At 37.7% G+C, this 19057-nt stretch overlaps 2 protein-coding genes and 1 pseudogene across 3 annotated transcripts in view; 2 read left to right on the top strand and 1 right to left on the bottom strand.

The window, feature by feature from the left end:
- LOC149548017 (uncharacterized) overlaps window positions 1-19057 on the top strand; it is an 86707-nt gene that overhangs the window by 57077 nt on the left and 10573 nt on the right. The gene's annotated exons all lie outside the window — the stretch shown is intronic.
- Window positions 881-1685, bottom strand: LOC149548018 (uncharacterized). Its single transcript, XM_089793651.1, has 3 exons — window positions 1670-1685; window positions 1299-1543; window positions 881-1191 (listed from the first exon to the last, which is right to left on the bottom strand). The coding sequence occupies exons 1-3, from the start codon at window positions 1683-1685 to the stop codon at window positions 976-978; spliced, it is 477 nt and encodes a 158-aa protein (XP_089649777.1). The 3' UTR covers window positions 881-975.
- Window positions 2867-8191, top strand: LOC149548019 (uncharacterized; annotated as a pseudogene).

Genomic DNA, 19057 nt, shown 5'->3' on the forward strand with positions numbered 1-19057 from the left:
CACCCGCCTGATGGTTTCAACATCCTCAATTAGCTCCAGCCCCCATGCTAAAACCAGGGATATGATATCGACATTTAGTAAAAATCTATGCTTTGCTTCCATGAAGTGTTTCCCTAACAGCTCCAACACAACTTTTATCACATTTGGGCAGTTTGCATCTCAAAAACCTTTTGAGATGCTGCTCCTATACTGGCCCATAAAAACCTGTTGCTGCTAGTTAGTGACTGTTGTGAATGTGACTTCCATCATTGCATCTTTGTAATGTCCTCTTTTTGAGACATTAGAAATATTGAAGACTTATTTTATATAGTGTTAAAATTGACTATGAGACGAAAACTCAAATTATTTAAAGGTCAATTTAATGTTATAAAGATGGCAAAGGTCAAGGAGGAATAAGACAAAATGTTAGTTGCTGATTCGTGACACGAATCCGATTCGGGCATGTGAATCGGATCTGTGGATTTGGGATTTTTTTTTCCCCAATTATGATTCGTGGAGGATTCGTGCATATATGTATATATATGCATTATATATACTAAAAAATAAGAGAAATATACATAATTCTAAAACTAAATCATTTCATAGTATGAATCTATGATTCTAGTATGCATCTATGAATCTAGTACACTTGATCAATGACATTGATAATTAATCTATTTTCACGATTATAAAGAAAATCAACACATTCACATTGAATTACTGAAAGTGAAAGTTTGTAACATTCAAAATATAGATCATTAAACTTAAAGTTTGTAACATGATTTACTCATAAAAGAGTCAAGAGTCAAGACTAAAGTTTTTGATTTAATTGTCAAATGGATTTTCAAGAAAATCCATATTAGAGGGGTACTGATGAGCTGCAAGTGCTACATTTGTATCAGTAGAGGAACCCAAACCACTCGTAGTAGAGGGGATTGTTAACTCATAATCCTCCTCCTCATCATCCACATCAATCAAAGTGGATCTAGCAAGATCTCAGATGGTTATATCTAAATCAGGAGTCTCGGGTGCTACATCCCAAAGCTTTTCGGGCCCTTTCTTGTACTTAGGATCCTTCCGTGACAACAAGCGCAAATTTTTGTGAATGAACACAAGGTCTTCTGATTTTTTTGGAGCCAACCGGTTGCATTTGACTGAGTGGGTAAAGGAGTAAGTACTCCAATTCCGCTCAGCTGCAGAAGAGCTGGCAACCTAAAGAGAAATTAAAAATTATCAATACAACAATCAAGATAAATAAATTAAATAATAAATTCAAGGAATTGGGAATGTTAACCTTAAGCTTAATTTTACAAACTTACTTGGGATAGGACCTTTATGGCAAGAGGTTGGAGGTACGTGAAGGCTTGCCCATGAAGGTACCACCATTTGATGGCACCCATCCTGCTTTGGTCTGCTATGGCAATAGGGTGGAAATCCTCACCTGAGTTGAAAGCAGCAAATTCACTCCTCACAATTGCCCCAATCTCTGGATCTTGGAATATCTTAGCTAGTGCCCTTTTATACCCATCTGCAACCTCTGCATCTCTAAATGGTGGCACTCTACCTGGAAGGCGAAGTACATCTGCACTATAGTACCTGGGGATAGCAAAAGACAATTGAACACTATCAAATATCAATAGCAAAAACATTGGATAAAATAAGCACAAACATTTAATAAGAACTACAATACCTTGGGGATAGAGCATATGCAAGGAGGTGCAAAGGTGTGGTCATCTTGTTCCATCGATGATGAACAATTTTTTCCACCTTCTTGTAAAGGGTGTCCTCAGGATCATTCTCCCTCCTCTGTATGACCTAGGATATGAAATATGAATAATAATTATAATTAGTGAATATGTCAATTTAAACTTTAGAATCTAGATATCTCTCAAATAAAAAATTGTTGTAAAAGAGCGTAAAATTTAGCATTTTAATTTTTTCCAGCATACTATCCATGGAATCATAAATATCCCCAAGGCATGGCTCATCACTATCTGCAAAGCGAAGCATTGCCATTATTGGATTGGTGATTTCCAACACATAACTCACAAGACCCCACCAATCCTCATCTAGTATCATTCTTCTCACAAGTAAGGCCCTTGTTGTATTGGAATTCTTCCAAACGCCCCATTGGGGGCTAATGACCATATGCTTCAATGCTTCTTTTACCTTCACAAGTCGTCTCAAGACGATTGTGTGAGAGGCAAAGTGGGTTTCAACAACCTAAGAACATGTTAAACTCAAGTTAGTAATACATTTAAAAATTAAAACATGCTAATGTAAACAACAACAAAAATTAATAATTGTGGAATCCAATAATATTCAATTATATATTAAATATACAAATTTACCTTCAATAACTCCAAGTCTGAGAAACTCCTAAAAATTGCTTGTGACATGTGGTGATTTATCACAAACATCTCTTTAGCTTCCTCATATATCCTTTTCACCCAATCTATTTCAGTGCCAATTGCTTTCATCACTAAATTGAGAGAGTGGACGGTGCATGGTGTCCAAAAGATATGATCATATCTAGACTCTACAATTATCCCTGTAGCCTTGCAAACTTTTGCATTGTCCGTGACCACTTGGACATCATTATCGGACCCACTGACTCTATGGCATCAACGAGAATGCATGAAATAAATTCTGCATCTTTCACTTGCCCTTCGCAATCAACTGCCTTCAAGAACATTGCCCCCTTAGGGCATACAACACTAACATTGATCAATGGACGGTTTCTACAATCTTTCCACCCATCCGAAATAATAGACACACCCGATTGAACCCAAAAATCTTTTATTGGTTGAAGTTGAGCCTCTACATTTTTCCTCTCATCATGTAATATGGTAGTGTGCAACTTCTCATAACTAGGCGGTTTGTAACCATGGGGTGCATCATTTATTGCTTCCACCATCTCCCTAAAATAAGGTGATCTAGCAAAATTAAATGAAACACCATTTGCAATTAAACAACGTCCAATTTTGTGATCAGCAATGTCTCTCTTTTCATTTTGGAATGCCCTATCTAGTGGGCCTCGCTTGCGTGTGAGTGGAGATGCGTCTTCATCTTCATCATTTGTAGTTGGCATAGGCAAAAAAGGATGTTTTCTTGTGTTTGTTTGATCGGATGATGGTGTTGGTGTATTTGTTTTTTTGGAAGCACCACGTTTTGCTTTTGCAACTGCTCTATCAGCATCATCTTGCTCTTTTGCTAACGCTGCTATTTGTGCAGCTGGTAATCCCTTCTTATCACTACCCTGACACATGTGAATTCCTTCCGCTGCAGGGCCCAAAAAATGTAGTTTCGCTCGAGAATAGGAGCTTCTATGTTGTATGTTGCAATAATTACATTTCCATATGTATGCCCCACCCCCAGGACATTGTGCGACTCTTGTTGTGTGTCTCCATAAAGGAGACCCCTTATCAATTTTGAAGCTTGGTGATGCAGCCCCACCCCCACCCACTGAGTCTTGACTACCCATTGTTCTATTCTTGCAATCTAGAAAAAAAAATGAAAGAAAACCATGCTTCGCACTTACACAAAAACTTGGAAATTTGGAAAACTAAAAATAAATCAATAATCTATGAAACAACTCAAGAATATGGTTGAAATGCATGTCTTAAACACTTCTTGCAAGGTATTTGAAGCTCCACAACCGATCTCCTTTGAATCCAAGCACTTTACTTCAAACTAGCAAGTATGAGAGAGCAAAATAGAGAGTAAATGAACTTGCATTGTGATTTAGAGGGTCGTTTTTAGGGTTTAGGGCCTTTAGGAAAAAAAAATTAAAAAATGAAGTTGGGCCCACTTTTTTGCTTCTTTATTTGGGCCCTGCCGCAGATTCGCGCGGATCTTGGAGGATTCGAGTAGGATCCGTACTGCGGATCCTTACGGATCCACAGGCAGGATTACGGATCCTGCCCAAGTCCTCACAGATTCATACGCGGATTCGGATCCGAATTGGACCCGAATCCGGATCCGTGGGTATATGGACGAATCCGGTAACTGAGGACAAAATGTCATAAGGAAGTTGAAGAGCCACAAGGGAATAGGACGAAAGCCAAAGGGGAGTCGAAGAGTCTTAGTTTGTGTATTAAAAGGGGAAAGAGGCTCATTACTAGGCATGCTTGATTTATTATTTTGATTTTCAGTTCTCTCTTGTGAGAGTCATTCAGAAAGCTTCAGCTTTTAGCCAGTGTGAGGATGTAGCCCCTCGTGCAGGCAGGCAGTGGATGCAAACCCATTGTCCGTGGAGATATAATTTCAGGTGTCTTGTTTGTACTTACAGGTTCTTCTCTTGTTTTCCAATCTGACTGTAAAATTGTGTATAAGATTGGATTGTGGTTAGCTGGTTATTGTATTGCTGTTGTATGATACAATAATGTTTTAGAAGTTATTTGGAAGTTGCTGGTTGTTATATTGCTGCTGTATAATGCAATAAAATGCCTCCGGATTGTTGACAAGTTGTTGGTTTAGTGCTTTTGATTTGTACTGCATTTTCATATGCTTGAGTCTTTAATAACATTTTGAAAAAAGTAGATTAATTGAAGAGATTTGGGTTTTATTTACTATCTGTATTTTCATCTGCATGTGGATGTATTTTTGAATATATTATTTAAGAATGAGTTTGAGCAAATATCTATTTGGGTTATCATCTGTTATTCATATTTTTGGTTATTTGTTAAGTGGGTTCGTACTCTGAGATTTAGATTAAAGAAAAAATGGAAAAATCCAATTTAGGATAGTACAGTGCTGGTACGGGTCATTACAGTGGTATCAGAGTTGGTTTTCCTCCCAGCCTATGAAGTTATATCAGAACCGTGCTTTCTGCTAGCCTGTATGGTTATGGGAAATCAATAATAAATCCTTATCAAAATTTATCAGCAGACAAATTTTGTAAGAAGCAGAATTAAGTATCTACTAAAAAGTTAGTCTTTTGTCGGAGAAATTATATTTGAAAATTGTTTTCAGGACATTAAAGGTGGCACCTAGTTGTAGATATACATATACAGTTTTGATGTACTTTGACAATCTGAGCTAAGGAGCTTATATTTGATAAAGGAGTTGCTCTGTCTAAAGCTTATAGTATGCAGCCACAACGGCTTAATCAAATGAAGAATCGAAATCGGAACCAACTGTCAAATTCTCAGTAGAAGGTATAGAAGCTACAGGTTGGAGTCAAGTGGATTGTCAGACATGATTAAACATATCCCTTTGGGCATCAAATAGCTCAGTGAAAGCTAGTAGTGTAGAGATTTGTCATTATAAGTGCCATTGTGACAATAGTGGTGGGAGCCCTGGAAATCATCTACGCCTAGTTGGCAGTATCTGAACCGAACATACACCAGATATGATCCAGTGTAGGAGAGATACGTTTGAGTGAAGAAGGAGAGACGTCTTCTTTACAAAACCGTTATCGAATTGATCCTTGATGAGGACAAAAATAGTGGGTTGGCCGGAAGAAGCTATGGTGACAGTGGTATAGTTGAGTTTGGACGATAAGATTCTAAGAGTTTGGAGTTATGGTATGTCTAAACTGTAGGAACAAAATTCAATTGCCAAGCGCCATAGTGGAAGCACACTAATTGGAACTCCGTGTGGAACAAAGAAACTGTTACCGTGGGAATCCAAAAAGAATACTACCACTGTTCGAACGTCACCTGGCACTCCACGCGAATTAAGAATAACCTTAAATAGAAGGAAAACGTAATAGCTGAATAGAAGGGAACGTGTCGTTACATATTCAAGATTTAAATTTGTGAGCTGCCGAGTGTATTTCAGGAGCTGGAAATAGAGATGAGATGTGTCTGGATAAATTCATTGTCGTTACGTGGATGCTGGAACAACTAGGTAATGTTTGGTTGATATGGTGGAAACGATTGCACGCCTTCCTTTGGTTTGTCGTAAATGAGTGAAGGAGGATGCCACGTGTTTGAAATTCATTGGCAATATCAAGTCAGATAAAAATTAAAAAGACCACCTTCAATTGAAAAACTTACCAAAGGCCTTAGTTATATTTTGCATGAACAAGATACATCTTATCTATCACTAACTTCAGAGGATCTTCTCTTTGCATATAAGACTCCAATTGTTGCTGCCGAGATAGGACTTGGCAGTGTGCTTATTAGTTAATCATAATCCAAAATGTGTGAAGAGGAATCAGAGGCAAGTTCACTTTTGGTAGAAAATAAGTATAATAGTTTTGGTTTTGTAGCTTAGGCTGATTCTGAGCTAGTAGCCTCCTCCACACAGCTTTAGAATGAGGATGAGTATTTACTTGGTAGAGAGAAGAAAAAACCGAAGTATAGAATGGATAATGAAGAATTTTATCAGGAGCATTCAAATAATTTTTTAAAGCCTAATGGTCGTTTGGACAATTTCTCTTATGGAAAATATGATGTTCTGCAAAGTTGTCATTCACCACTAATTTTGGTAGAACTGAAAGATATAATAAATTTTGACTCATTTATGGAAATTTTGACGACACAAGATCAAACAAACTTAATGAAGTATGTATCTTTAGTGGATGCTATGGAAGTTCTAGAAAGCTTAAAGTGCATGTTTAACAGTGTCCAATTTGAAGAAGCTTTAACCAACTTTTAGGACCTACTTTCTGAAGGCATCTTTGACATGTACACATTGGGATTAAACCCTCAAGTACAACAGGTTGTGCAAAAACTGATACTCACAGATTTGACAAAGTCTAAATGGATAGAAAGATACTCCTAGTTGCCAAACTATAGTAAGCATAAAAGAGTTCCATGTTCCACAAAAGTTGTACAGAGCAAAGAAACATTGAAGACAAAGAAATCGAGTTTACATTCCAATTGTGGGATTCATCCAACAGTCAAGAACTCTTTGGGGTTGCAACCTTGTAAAGTTGCTACAGGATCAGATAAAAGTGTGGAGAGGCCTGGGAATAGGCAAAGAATTTGAAATACATGTCATGAGAGCATGCAGATAGGATATACTCCCAAGGGCTCAATGGAACTAATTGTTGATGAGGGAACAAAGGCCTGGCAACAACAAGTTTGATGAGGGAACAAAGGCCTGGCAACAACAGGAGTTGGCATCCACTTGAATTAAGTCTGGTTCTATAAATAATGGATTCCACTCTTTTGTCTCAAGACCAAATCCAAGAGAAAGTGTTTTGCTATAGACAAAGAATCGAAATGAGGATGATACTTGGATGGATTCTATGTGGGCACCAAGTAGGACCACAAAGTCATTGACCAAACATGAGCCAAAATTGAAGAGTGCGCATGGATCACGAGTATGAAAAAAATTGTCAAATAGTTCAAATTCATTGGCAGCCACAAACGTCACAGATGCATTTACTCACAAAGATGGCAGAAGTTTATAACCATGGAATGATGGTGATAAAATAAGGAAGGTAGGAAAAGAAAAGCATCAACTATCACAACTTCTTGAGCATTCAATGATTAAGGAATCAATTCATTTTCAGCCACCAATGTTAGATTGTTCGAATAAAATCCCCTTGCAAGATGTCTCTATGAGTTATAGCAATTCTGAAGAAAGAGTTGAATATTTTGGACCGTGGGTACCCCAATCAGCAGATATAAGAAGAAAAATACTCAACATTTACAAGGAGTATCAAAAACTTCCTACTCAAATTCAGAATGTTTTACCATTCAGTGATTATACGGATTTTTATTTCAAGCAGCAAAATAGGACTGATATGGCAAAAAGAAGGTATTTGGAGTTGGTCTAGGATCTCCTTGCAAATGAACAACACACAGGGGTGTACGAGGAATTTTCGATAGACCAGAATTATCATTTGGATGGTCTTGAAATAGAAGAGCAGACAACTACCAGTGATTTGCAGTCTTCTCGCAATTACGTAGAAGATGTTATACAAGGTGTAAGTTTCTTCGTTGGTGATTTGGAGGTGAGCTTTGTTAAGCAGAATAATGGAGTAAATTGCACACAAGGTAATAACAGTTTGGGACCTTGGTATCAGGAACCATATATTCATGATACTCGGAATATGAATTTAGAGGAACAATCTAAGATGACACTGCAAGACAATGAATAGTTTCAGCAGGGAGATAATGAAATACATGCCTTACAGAATCAATTGACAGTTAGTAAATACATGGTTGTGGCATCCTTGGTGCAGTATGACAGTACCCACAAGTTGGTTGAGGAGCTCTACAAGAAGGTCCTAAGGGAAGTTGAAGGTGACTAGCATGTGGCCGATTTATAGAAGGTCAAAACAGCCCTCGAGACTATGAAATCAGATTACTTATATCTGCTGTCCGGCAAGGATTATATTCTTAACGTTGCTAAGATTTATGCAACATTGTCAAATAAGGAAAAGGACGAGATTGAGGATCTCAATAGGAGGCTTAAATATGTTCGGGAGGCACTGAGTGAAACTCAGTTATCTCTATAGGGAGCAGAAAATCAAATGAAGCTCATGGAACACTCTTGGGAACATGAGAATAGAATGAGGCAGGAGTTCTTCTAGGAAGTCATTGACGAACTTGAAAGCATTAAGCAGATGTATGACTTGGATAGCTGCCCCAAACGGTTAAGTAACAAAACTTCAAAACATTTTCAGCTTGTTGACAACCCTATGTTTGAAGTTGTTGCTGATTGGACGTCCGACAATCCTCTTTTTGTGTTAAATAAAGGATCATCTCTTGTTTGCCATGAAGAGGAAGAGCTTGATTTCAGACTTTGGGATCCTAGCTCAGATCCTAGCAGTGAATCCGGATTTCAGCATGGGAATGATGAATCAACTTTTGTTGCTTGTCATTTGATCAGCCCCAACATGTTTTCCAATTTCACCCCATTTAGGAGTTAGGTGAATTTTCTTCATCAGCCTCTGAACAGTTCTCGATAGAGTTTTTATGTGAGGTTTGTGGTTAGATTCTCAACATCTTTCATATTTTTATAGCACCTATGCGCTTGGGAATTCTCCAAGTTTGTGCCGACAATATGAATTTTGATGTCCATGGGATGGTGGTTTCAGCTTATGAGCAGCTCATTTCTGACATCATCCATTTAGTTCAGGTCTTCACATGCTACTGGATTATACATGGACCCTGGATATATTTCTATCTCACCATAGTAGCGAGGCAGCATAACAGAGTTTGGGATCTAGGTGTAGGTAGATTGTATCTATAGTTGGACGAGGATTTTATTGTGGTCCTATTAAGTTTGAGGTTGAATATGGTGATGATCAGTGTTGATCAGTTTTCAGGTGCAGTCTTTTTAGAGAGCTATATGGGATCCAGGGATCCGGTAGATAGATAGATTTCAGAGTGACATCTTGCATCGCAGTGTCGCTGGAATTGTTTTCCATTTGGACTACTAGGCTACTTGTAGGCTCATATGGGATCCTGTTATTGATTGCTTGAGGACAAGCAATTTTAAGGAGGGGAGATTTGTAATGTCCTCTTTTTTGGACATTAGAAATATTGAAGATTTATTTTATATAATGTTAAAATTGACTATGAGACGACAACTCAAATTATTTAAAGGTCAATTTGATGTTATAAAGAGGGCAAACGGTCAAGGAGGAATAAGACGAAATGTCATAAGGAAGTTGAAGAGCCACAAGCGAATAGGATGAAAGCCAGAGGGGAGTCGAAGAGTCTTAGTTCGTGTATTAAAAGGGGAAAGAGGCTCAATGTTGGGCATGCTTGATTTATTATTCTGATTTTCCGTTCTCTCTTGTGAGAGTCATTCAAAAAACTTCAGTTTTCAGCTAGTGTGAGAACATAGGCCCTCTTGTAGGCAGGCAGTGGACGCAAACCCATTGTCCGTAGAGATATCATTTCAGGTGTCTCATTTGTGCTTACAGGTTCTTTTCTTGTTTTCCAATTTGACTGTAAAATTTATGTATAAGATTGGATTGTGGTTAGCTGGTTATTGTATTGTTGTTGTATAATACAATAACGTTTTAGAAGTTATCTGGAAGTTGCTGTTTGTTATATTGCTTCTGTATAATGCAATAATGTGCCTCTGGATTGTTGACAAGTTGTTGGTTTAGTGCTTTTGATTTGTACTGCGTTTTCATATGCTTGAGTCTTTAATATCATTTTGAAAAAAGCAGATTAATTGGAGAGAGTTTGGGTTTTATTGCTGTCCGTATTTTCATCTGCATGTGGATGTATTTCTGAATATATTATTTAAGAATGAGTTTGAGCAAATATCTATCTGGGTTATCATCTGTTATTCATATTTCTGGTTATTTGTTAAGTGGGTTTGTACTCGGAGATTTACATTAAAGGGAAAACGGAAAAATCCACTGCTGGTTAGGTTTATTATAGTGCTGGTACGGGTCATTACAACCTTTCAAACAAACTCTTCATTCTGCTATATCTTTAAAGCCAAGAGCTGAATTGGGTCTTCAAAAGCACAACTACTTGCACCAAAAACCTTTCCACCATGCCCTAAATGCTCTGTCAACAGTGCACATGTAATGATTTCGGAATGATGTTTGCCCCACCAATTCCTATTCATTAAAATCTTGTCCATCGTCACACACAAACAAATGCTCATTTTCGTTAAAAAGATTTTGCCAATCTTTCCATCGTACTTCTTGGGTGGTTTTCACCATTCCCAACATTTCACTCCATTCAAATTCACACCCCTTCCCATGCACTCGTGCAATCTTCTAGCAACTAGAAGAGGCATTAAACTTTGAAGGGATCCTTGGGATTGAATTGACTGTCAGCCATTTTCACGAATGTGACATCCCATCACTCCCATTATTTTGTAAGGTGATCTTGAATATGATAGTATAACATTAACATTAATGTCAATTAACTTCCACAAGGCCAAGCTCTACTCCTTTATCAGCGATACTTTTGTGTAATGTCCCTTCTTTGGGGACATTAGAATTATTAAGAAAGAACAAATTTACAATATTAAATTGGACTAGGTGAGCTGGATATTTATTATTAAAGGTCAAATTAATATTCCATGTGGTCACAGGAGGACGAGGGGGAATAAGACGAAGGCCAAAGGGAAGTCGAAGAGTCTCAGTTTGTGATTAAAAGGGGAAAAGACTCATGGTTGAGGGGGGTTTTTATTCTTATTATTCAATTTAGATTCCCTCTTTTGTGAGGGTCTCAGAAAGCTTCAGCATTCAGCTAGTTGGAGGACGTAGCCCCTCGTGCTAGCAGACAGTGGACGTAAACCCATTGTCCTGGGGAACATTACTTCGGGTGTTTCATTCACGCTTATAGATTTTTATCCTATCGTTCCAATCCAACTGTTGAATTTCTATTTAGGATTGGTTTCTGTGTATTGGTTATTGTATTGCTGTTGTATAATACAATAACGTTTTAGTTGCTGGTTGTTATATTGCTGCTATATAAGGCAAATGACATGGATGAAGATATTATAAGAGTTTGCGAGTTTTGTATTATTAGTCTGTAATTCATGGGTATCTGTTCGACATCTTGGATGTTATTGTGAAATAATGGTTACATTCTTGTGGGAAATCTTCTTGTCTTATTATAGCATTGTATTCCATTTTTGCTTATATCTGAATTTGAATGTTGTATTTGAGAGAAGTTGATAAAATTTCTATTGGAATTTCTACTGGTTATCGGTGGTGCTAGAAACTGTCTGCCAAGTTTTGTTACTATATATATTGCTCAAAGAGAAACCAGCTAATATCTGGATCAGAATATTATAGTGGTATCAGAGCTAAAAATCTTGCCATCCTGTGAGGTCTATTCAGAAAATAATTATTAGCACTAGTTTTCCTAGCCGCTCGTGAGATCACTTGAATTTATCAAATTGGGAGATTCATAAAAAACTACAGCAATAGTAGCATGTAGCTATGCATTGACTGAGGTAACCATGGTCTATGGGAGTTGAATATAGTTTCCAAGGAAGGTGAAAAGTCCACCTACATTAAAGTCCATCATAGCTTAACATTCGAAAAACATTACAGAGCAGTAGAATGGAATGGGCCTAATTCATCAAATTATAGTTCACCTAGAGAATGTGCAGATAATCCCATTATGGATGCAATATCATCATTTATGGTTTAGGCCTTCACATTTATAACCCCAGATTGGAAGACATAACAGAAGTGTTTAAATTAAGTTACATAACGCTTACAAATATGAGCGACTACCACAATAGTTAGCTACATGCAGCCAATCCTGTTCTGAAAATGCATGATAATGTGAAGCATCACAATTTTATCAGTTTATGCATTGAAGATGGTCTCTGATCTTCAAAATAAATTTCGTTTCTTGAACTGCGAAGACAATGCAAATAGTTGTGGATGTGTAAGTCTTGTTGCTGTCTAAACTACAGAGATATATTTCTTTGATTTCGAGGCCCATTTCGGAATCCAAGGGGGATCAAAAAGAAAAAATTGTTAGTGGTGGATGCCAAGAAGGCACAGGCGACAAAATCGATTGTCGAGAAGAGTTTGTGTCAGCAAAAAACAATTTCTTTCTCCACCGGTATAGATTGGGAAGTGATTTTCAATAGTTACAAATGGTGGTGACATTCCAGCAAGCATTGGAGGCACCCCCGCACAGAACATCTTCAAATAGGCACAGAAACGGCTTGCTAGTTGTAAGAAAAATGGACCAAAGTATTCCAAAGATTGTAACTGTGCAATATTTCTTGAGCCGGTTGAGTTTGCGTGTAAGTAAAAATAACAAAATCATGTTCGAAGTGGTGAAGATGGGGAAGAGTGATTTCAGATTTTCACGTATATAATGGTGGTGATAGAGATTTGTGTTGGGCATAGCTGTGGATGCAATCTTTAATGAGGAAAGAGTTGCTACAGAGGTTCTTTGTGTGAGCTAGTTTGGGCGGGCGTTTAACATTTTTGGCAACTATAGTTTTCCTTGAATAGAAGTTGCAGGCTATGAAAGATTGTGGGAAGCCAAGACGACACGTCTGAGCAAGTTACGATAGTTTTTCAATAATTGGACGAGTCACATTTTCGGATGCCAACAAAGTAGGGTCATTGGATAGAATCGATGACAGGATGCTAAGCGTTGGTATGCTCATGCCTTTAATGCAAGAGATTTGAAGATAAAATTTCCAAACACCATTAGAAACAACGGTACGTTGGAACTTGGAAGTAACAACTTTTAGTGGTATCAAGACAAGCCACGTTTCATAGCAGGGAGCTGCGTGTAAGATATTAGTGCAGATTGGTTATAACAGATGGAGCTTCCGCACGAATTAGTAACGCCAAAGTAAGACGAATCTCACAAGCAGGAGTAATAGGTGTCTTGGGTGCAGCAGTAACGTTTGTGCCAAAAGTTAAAATATTTCAACTTATTTGAAAAATTGCCGTTATGAATTATTAAGGGACTTTGGTGACCATTTGTCATTGGCTGGAATAAATAGAGGACAAAGTTTTAAATGAGTAACGTTCGCGCCTATGTAGAAGGCTGCCAATGCTGGAAATTAGAAGTCTGCAGCGTTCCAAAAGTGAAGAAGATTATACTTGGTTAAATACACATGGTGTACTTGCATATCCTTGTTGGTCTGACATTGTACATGTATCACTTCTTTTGCCGACAGTTTTCTTGCTTGTTGACTGGGCTCCTCTCATACGCATCTTTGATCTTGGTGATTTAATTATTCTTGAAGCCAACCGTTTCTCAGTAATATCACTTCGTTTCATCTTATAGGGTGTTGCAGTTCCCAGGGGTGAAAAACATCTGATACATTATTTGTGCGGTTGAAGCCTACATTCTCTGCATCAATAATTTTCCTATGACAAGTAGCCAAAAACGGTGACATCTATGCTTACCATAGAAGATTGCAGATACGTGTGCAGGAGTAGGAGGACCTGAGACCTCATCTTTTCTTTTATGAATTATTGTGAAAGCATCTTCAACTATTTTCTATGTGGTTTCAGTGTACCTACAGAGCAGCACTATTAGTTCATTGAGTATAGTTCGAAGCTTCATTTTTGGTTAAGTAACTCTAATCAATGCATAGCATTCCTTACAAGTATCAAGTGGGACAAACTATTGTGCCTTTGAATGAGCATATTAAGAGAGATATCCTACAAACAGGTTCTCAACACAGAGTGGTATTATCCGAAAGGATTTGGTGACAAATTGGTGTATCATCAACACATTCAGTGTACGTGCCTGGTGGACAGAAGTTACTGATTGCAGATTGGTAAAGACTTGAAAACCAACAAAATGTTAGATAACTGTTGAAGAGCTGGTTATTACTGGAGGAGATATTTAGTTTCTGAAAGCTGCAACTTGTAGAAGCCGAGCTTGAAGATATTATTCTTCAGTCACAAATTCCCACATTCATGTTTTCCTTACCCAGCTTAAGAAGTGCTCGATACAGGTGGAAAAGGTAATATTGCAGGCCTAGTAAACTGACTCGGAAGAGAAAGAAAGTATTGAGTAATTGTTATTTCAGAAGCGCTACAGAGGTTCTTTGTGTGAGCTAGTTTGGGCGGGCGTTTAACATTTTTGGCAACTGTAGTTTTCCTTGAATAGAAGTTGCGGGCTATGAAAGATTGTGGGAAGCCAAGACGACACGTCTGAGCAAGTTATGATAGTTTTTCAATAATTGGACAGGTCACATTTTCGGATACCAACAAAGTAGGGTCATTGGATAGAATCGACGACAGGATGCTAAGCGTCAATATGCTCATGCCTTTAATGCAAGAGATCTGAAGATAAAATTTCCAAACACCATTAGAGACAGCGGTATGTTGGAAGTAACGACTTTCAGGGGTATCAAGACAAGCCATGTTTCATAGTAGGGAGTTGCGTGTAAGATATTAGTGCAGATTGGTTATAACAGATGGAGCTCCCAAAGTAAGATGAATATCACAAGCAGGAGTAACAGGTGTCTTGGGTGTAGCAGTAATGTTTGTGCCAGAAGTTAAAATATTTCAACTTATTCGAAAAAATGCCGTTATGAATTATTAAGGGACTTTGGTGACCATTTGTCATTGGGCAAAATAAATAAAGGACAAAGTTTTAAACGAGTAACATCCACGCCTATGTAGAAGACTGCTGGTGCTGGAAATTAGAAGTCTGCAGCATTCTAGAAGTGAAGAAGACTATACTTGCTAAAATACACATGGTGCACTTGCATATCCTTGTTGGTCTGACATCGTACATGTATCATTTCTTTCGCCGACAGTTTTCTTGCTTGCTGACTGGGCTCCTCTCATACGCATCTTTGATCTCAGTGAATTAATTATTCTTGAAGCCAACTGTTTCTCAATAATATCACTTTGTTTCATCTTATAGGGTGTTGCAGTTCCTAGGGGTGAAAAACATCTGATACATTATTTGTGCGGTTGAAGCCTACATTCTCTGCATCAATAATTTTCCTATGACAAGTAGCCAAAAGTGGTGACATCTATGCTTACCATAGAAGATTGCAGATACGTGTGCAAGAGTAGGAGGACCTGAGACCTCATCTTTTCTTTTATGAATTATTGTGAAAGCATCTTCAACTATTTTCTATGTGGTTTCAGTGCACCTATAGAGCAGCATTGTTAGTTCATTAAGTATAGTTTGAAGCTTCATTGTTGGTGAAGTAACTCTAATCAATGCATAGCATTCCTTACAAGTATCAAGCGGGACAAACTATTGTGCCTTGGAATGAGCATATTAAGAGAGATATCCTACAAACAGGTTCTCAACATTGAGTGGTATTATTCACAAGGATTTGGTGACAAATTGGTGTATCATCAACACATTCAGTGTACATACCTAGTGGATAGAAATTATTGATTGCAGATTGGTAAAGACTTGAAAACCAACAAAATGTTAGATAACTGTTGAAGAGCTGGTTATTGCTCGAGGAGACATTTAGTTTCTGAAAGCTGCAACTTGTAGAAGTTGAGCTTGAAGATATTATTCTTCAGTCACAAATTCCCACATTCATGTTTTCATTACCCAGCTTAAGAAGTGCTCGATACAGGTGGAAAAAGTAATATTGCAGGCCTAGTAAACTGACTTGGAAGAGAAAGAAAAGTATTGAGTAATTGTTATTTCAGAAAACACAGGATTTGGATAATATCAAGAAAGCTACTATGAGGCCACAAGAGCAGTTAGTCTGGAATTTAGATTTTGTTATAAAAACTGAAATACTCAACATTTACAAGGATTATCAAAGACTCCCTAGCTGAATCTAGAATGATCTACCATTCAGGGATTATATGGATTTTTATCTTGAGCAGCTAAATATGATTGATATGGCAAAACGAAAGTATCTGGAGTTGGCCTAGGATCTTTTTGCAAATGAACAACACATAGGGGTGTACGAAGAAATTCCAATAGACCAGAATTATCTTTTGGATGATCTTGAAATAGAAGAGCAGACAACTACCAGAGATGGGCAGCCTTCTTGCGATCACACAGTAGATGTTACATGAGGTACAAGTTTCTTCGTTGGTGACTTGGAGGTGAGCTTTGTCAAACAGAATAATGAAACAGATTGCGCACAAGGTAGTAGCAGTTTGGGACCTTGGTATCATAAACCATATACTCATAATACTCAGGACATGAATTTAGAGGAACAACCTAAGATGGCATTGCAAAACAATGAATAGTTTCAGCAGGAAGATAATGAAATACATGCTGTATAGAATCAACTGAAGGTTAGTGAAGACATGGTCGTGGCATCCTTGGTGCAGTTTGATAGTACCCACAAGTTGATTGAGCAGCTCTACAGGAAGGTCCCAAGGGAAGGGGAGAGTGACTGGCATGTGGCCGAGTTACATAAAGTTAAAGCAGCCCTAGAGACTATGAAATCAGATTACTTATATCTGCTATCCGACAGGGATTATATTCTTAAGGTGGCTGAGATTTATGCAGCACAGTCAAATAAGGAAAGGGATGAGATTGAGGATCTCAGCAGGACGCTTAAGAATGTTCGGGAGGCACTAAGTGAAACTCAATTATCTTTACTGGGAGCAAAAAAATAAATCAAGCTCATGGGACACTCTCGGGAACATGAAAATAAGATGAGGCAGGAGTTCTTCCAGGAAGTCATTGACGAACTTGAGAGCATTCAGCAGATATATGACTTGGATAGCTGCCCCAAACGGTTAAGTAGCAAAACTTCAAAACACTTTCAGCTTGTTGACAACCCTTTGTTTGAAGTTGTTGCTGATTGGAAGTTCGACAATCCTCTTTTTGTGTTAAATGAAAGATCATCTTTTGTTTGATATGAAGAGGAAGAGTTTGATTTCAGACTTTGGGATCTTGGCTTTGATTCTAGCAGTGAATCCGGATCTCAGCAGGGGAATGATGAATCAACTTCCGTTGTTTATCATTTGATCAGTCTCAACATATTTTTTGATTTCATTCCATTCAGGAGTCGGGTGAATTTTCTTCATCAGCCTCTGAACAGTTCTCGGTGAAGTATTTTTTTGAGGTTTGTGGGTAGATTCTTAGCATCTTTCATACTCATAGCACCTATGCGTTTGGGAATTCTCCCAGTTTATGCCAACAGTATGAACCTTGATATTCATGGTATGGTGGTTTCAGTCTTTGAGCAGTTTATTTCTTACATCATCCACTTAAGTCAGGTATTCACATTCTACTGCATTATACATGGACCCTACATATATTTCTATATTATCATAGCAGCAAGGCAGCATAATAGAGTTTGGGATCCAGGTGTTGGCATATTGTATCTATGGCCGGACGAGGATTTTATTGTGGTTCTATTCAGTTTGAGGCTAATTATGGTGATGATTAGTGTTGATCGGTTTACAAGCTCAACACTTCTTCGAAGAATAATATGGGATCCAGGAATTCGGTTGACATGTGTTTTGTAGAGTGGTACCATGCTTCATAGTTTGGCCGGGTTTGTTGTCAGTTTGGGCTACAAGATTAACTGTAGATTTATATGGGATCCTGGTACATATTGCTTGAGGGCAAGTAATCTCTAGGAGGGGAGATTTGCAATGTTCCTTCTTTGGGGACATTAGAATTATTAAGAAAGAACAAATTTACAATACTAAATTGGACTAGATGAGCTGAAGATTTTTTATTAAAGGTCAAATTAATATTCCATGTGGTCACAAGAGGACGAGGGGGAATAAGACAAAGGCCAGAGGGAAGTCGAAGAGTCTCAGTTTCTGATTAAAAGGGGAAAATACTCATGGCTGAGGGAGGTTTTTATTTTTATTATTCAATTCAGATTTCCTCTGTTGTGAGTCTTAGAAAGCTTCAGCTTTTAGCTAGTTGGAGGACGTAGCCCCTCGTGCTAGCAGACAGTGGACGCAAACCCATTGTCTCGGGAAACATCACTTCAGGTGTTTCATTCGTGCTTAGAGGTTCTTATCCTATCATTCCAATCCAATTGTTGAATCTGTATTTAGGATTGGTTTCTGTGTATTGGTTATTGTATTGCTGTTGTATAATACAATAACATTTTAGTTGCTGGTTGTTATATTGCTGTTGTATAAGGAAAATGACATTGATGAAGATATTATAAGAGTTTGCTGGTTTCGTATTATCAGTTTGTAATTCATGGGTATCTGTTCGACATCTTGGATGTTATTGTGAAATAACGGTTGCATTCTTGTGGAAAATCTTCTAGTCTTAGTATAGCATTGTATTCCATTTTTGCTTATATCTGAATTTGAATGTTGTATCTGAGATAAGTTGATAAAATTTCTATTGGAATTTCTATTGGTTACAGGTTGTGCTGGAAACTGTCTGTCAAGTTTTGTTACTGTTTATATTGCCCAAAGAGAAACCGGCTAATATTTCTGGATCAGAATATTACATTTTGAAATCTTCAATTCTAGTTTCTTCACATTCTCTAAAAGTTAATGCCCATTTAGAGAGGTAGTCCGCTTCTATTACATCCCAAATTTTTGCCTAAATTTTTATTTTGATCATAGCCATTGGTTTAACTTATTATTATCATGTGAAGTGAGTTAGTTAATTATAGACGTTGGATCAATTTATTTCTTCCTGATCATGTGAAGTGAGTTAGTTAATTATAGCCGTTGTATCAATTTATTTCTTCCTAATCATGTGAAGTGAGTTAGTTAATTAGACGTTCATGAAATCTCTAACGGTCACTAGATGATCGACAATGGTTTTGA

Source organism: Cupressus sempervirens, chromosome 7, assembly GCF_028749045.1.
Source record: "Cupressus sempervirens isolate cs-2001-9-10 chromosome 7, ASM2874904v1, whole genome shotgun sequence".
Classification (NCBI taxonomy): Eukaryota; Viridiplantae; Streptophyta; class Pinopsida; order Cupressales; family Cupressaceae; genus Cupressus; species Cupressus sempervirens.

Bases quoted from the DNA above. Each gene is read 5' to 3' on its own strand.
- LOC149548018 (XM_089793651.1), bottom strand. The intron at 1,192-1,298 runs GTAAGTTTGTAA...ATTTCTCTTTAG, and splicing joins CCATAAAGGTCCTATCCCAA to GTTGCCAGCTCTTCTGCAGC.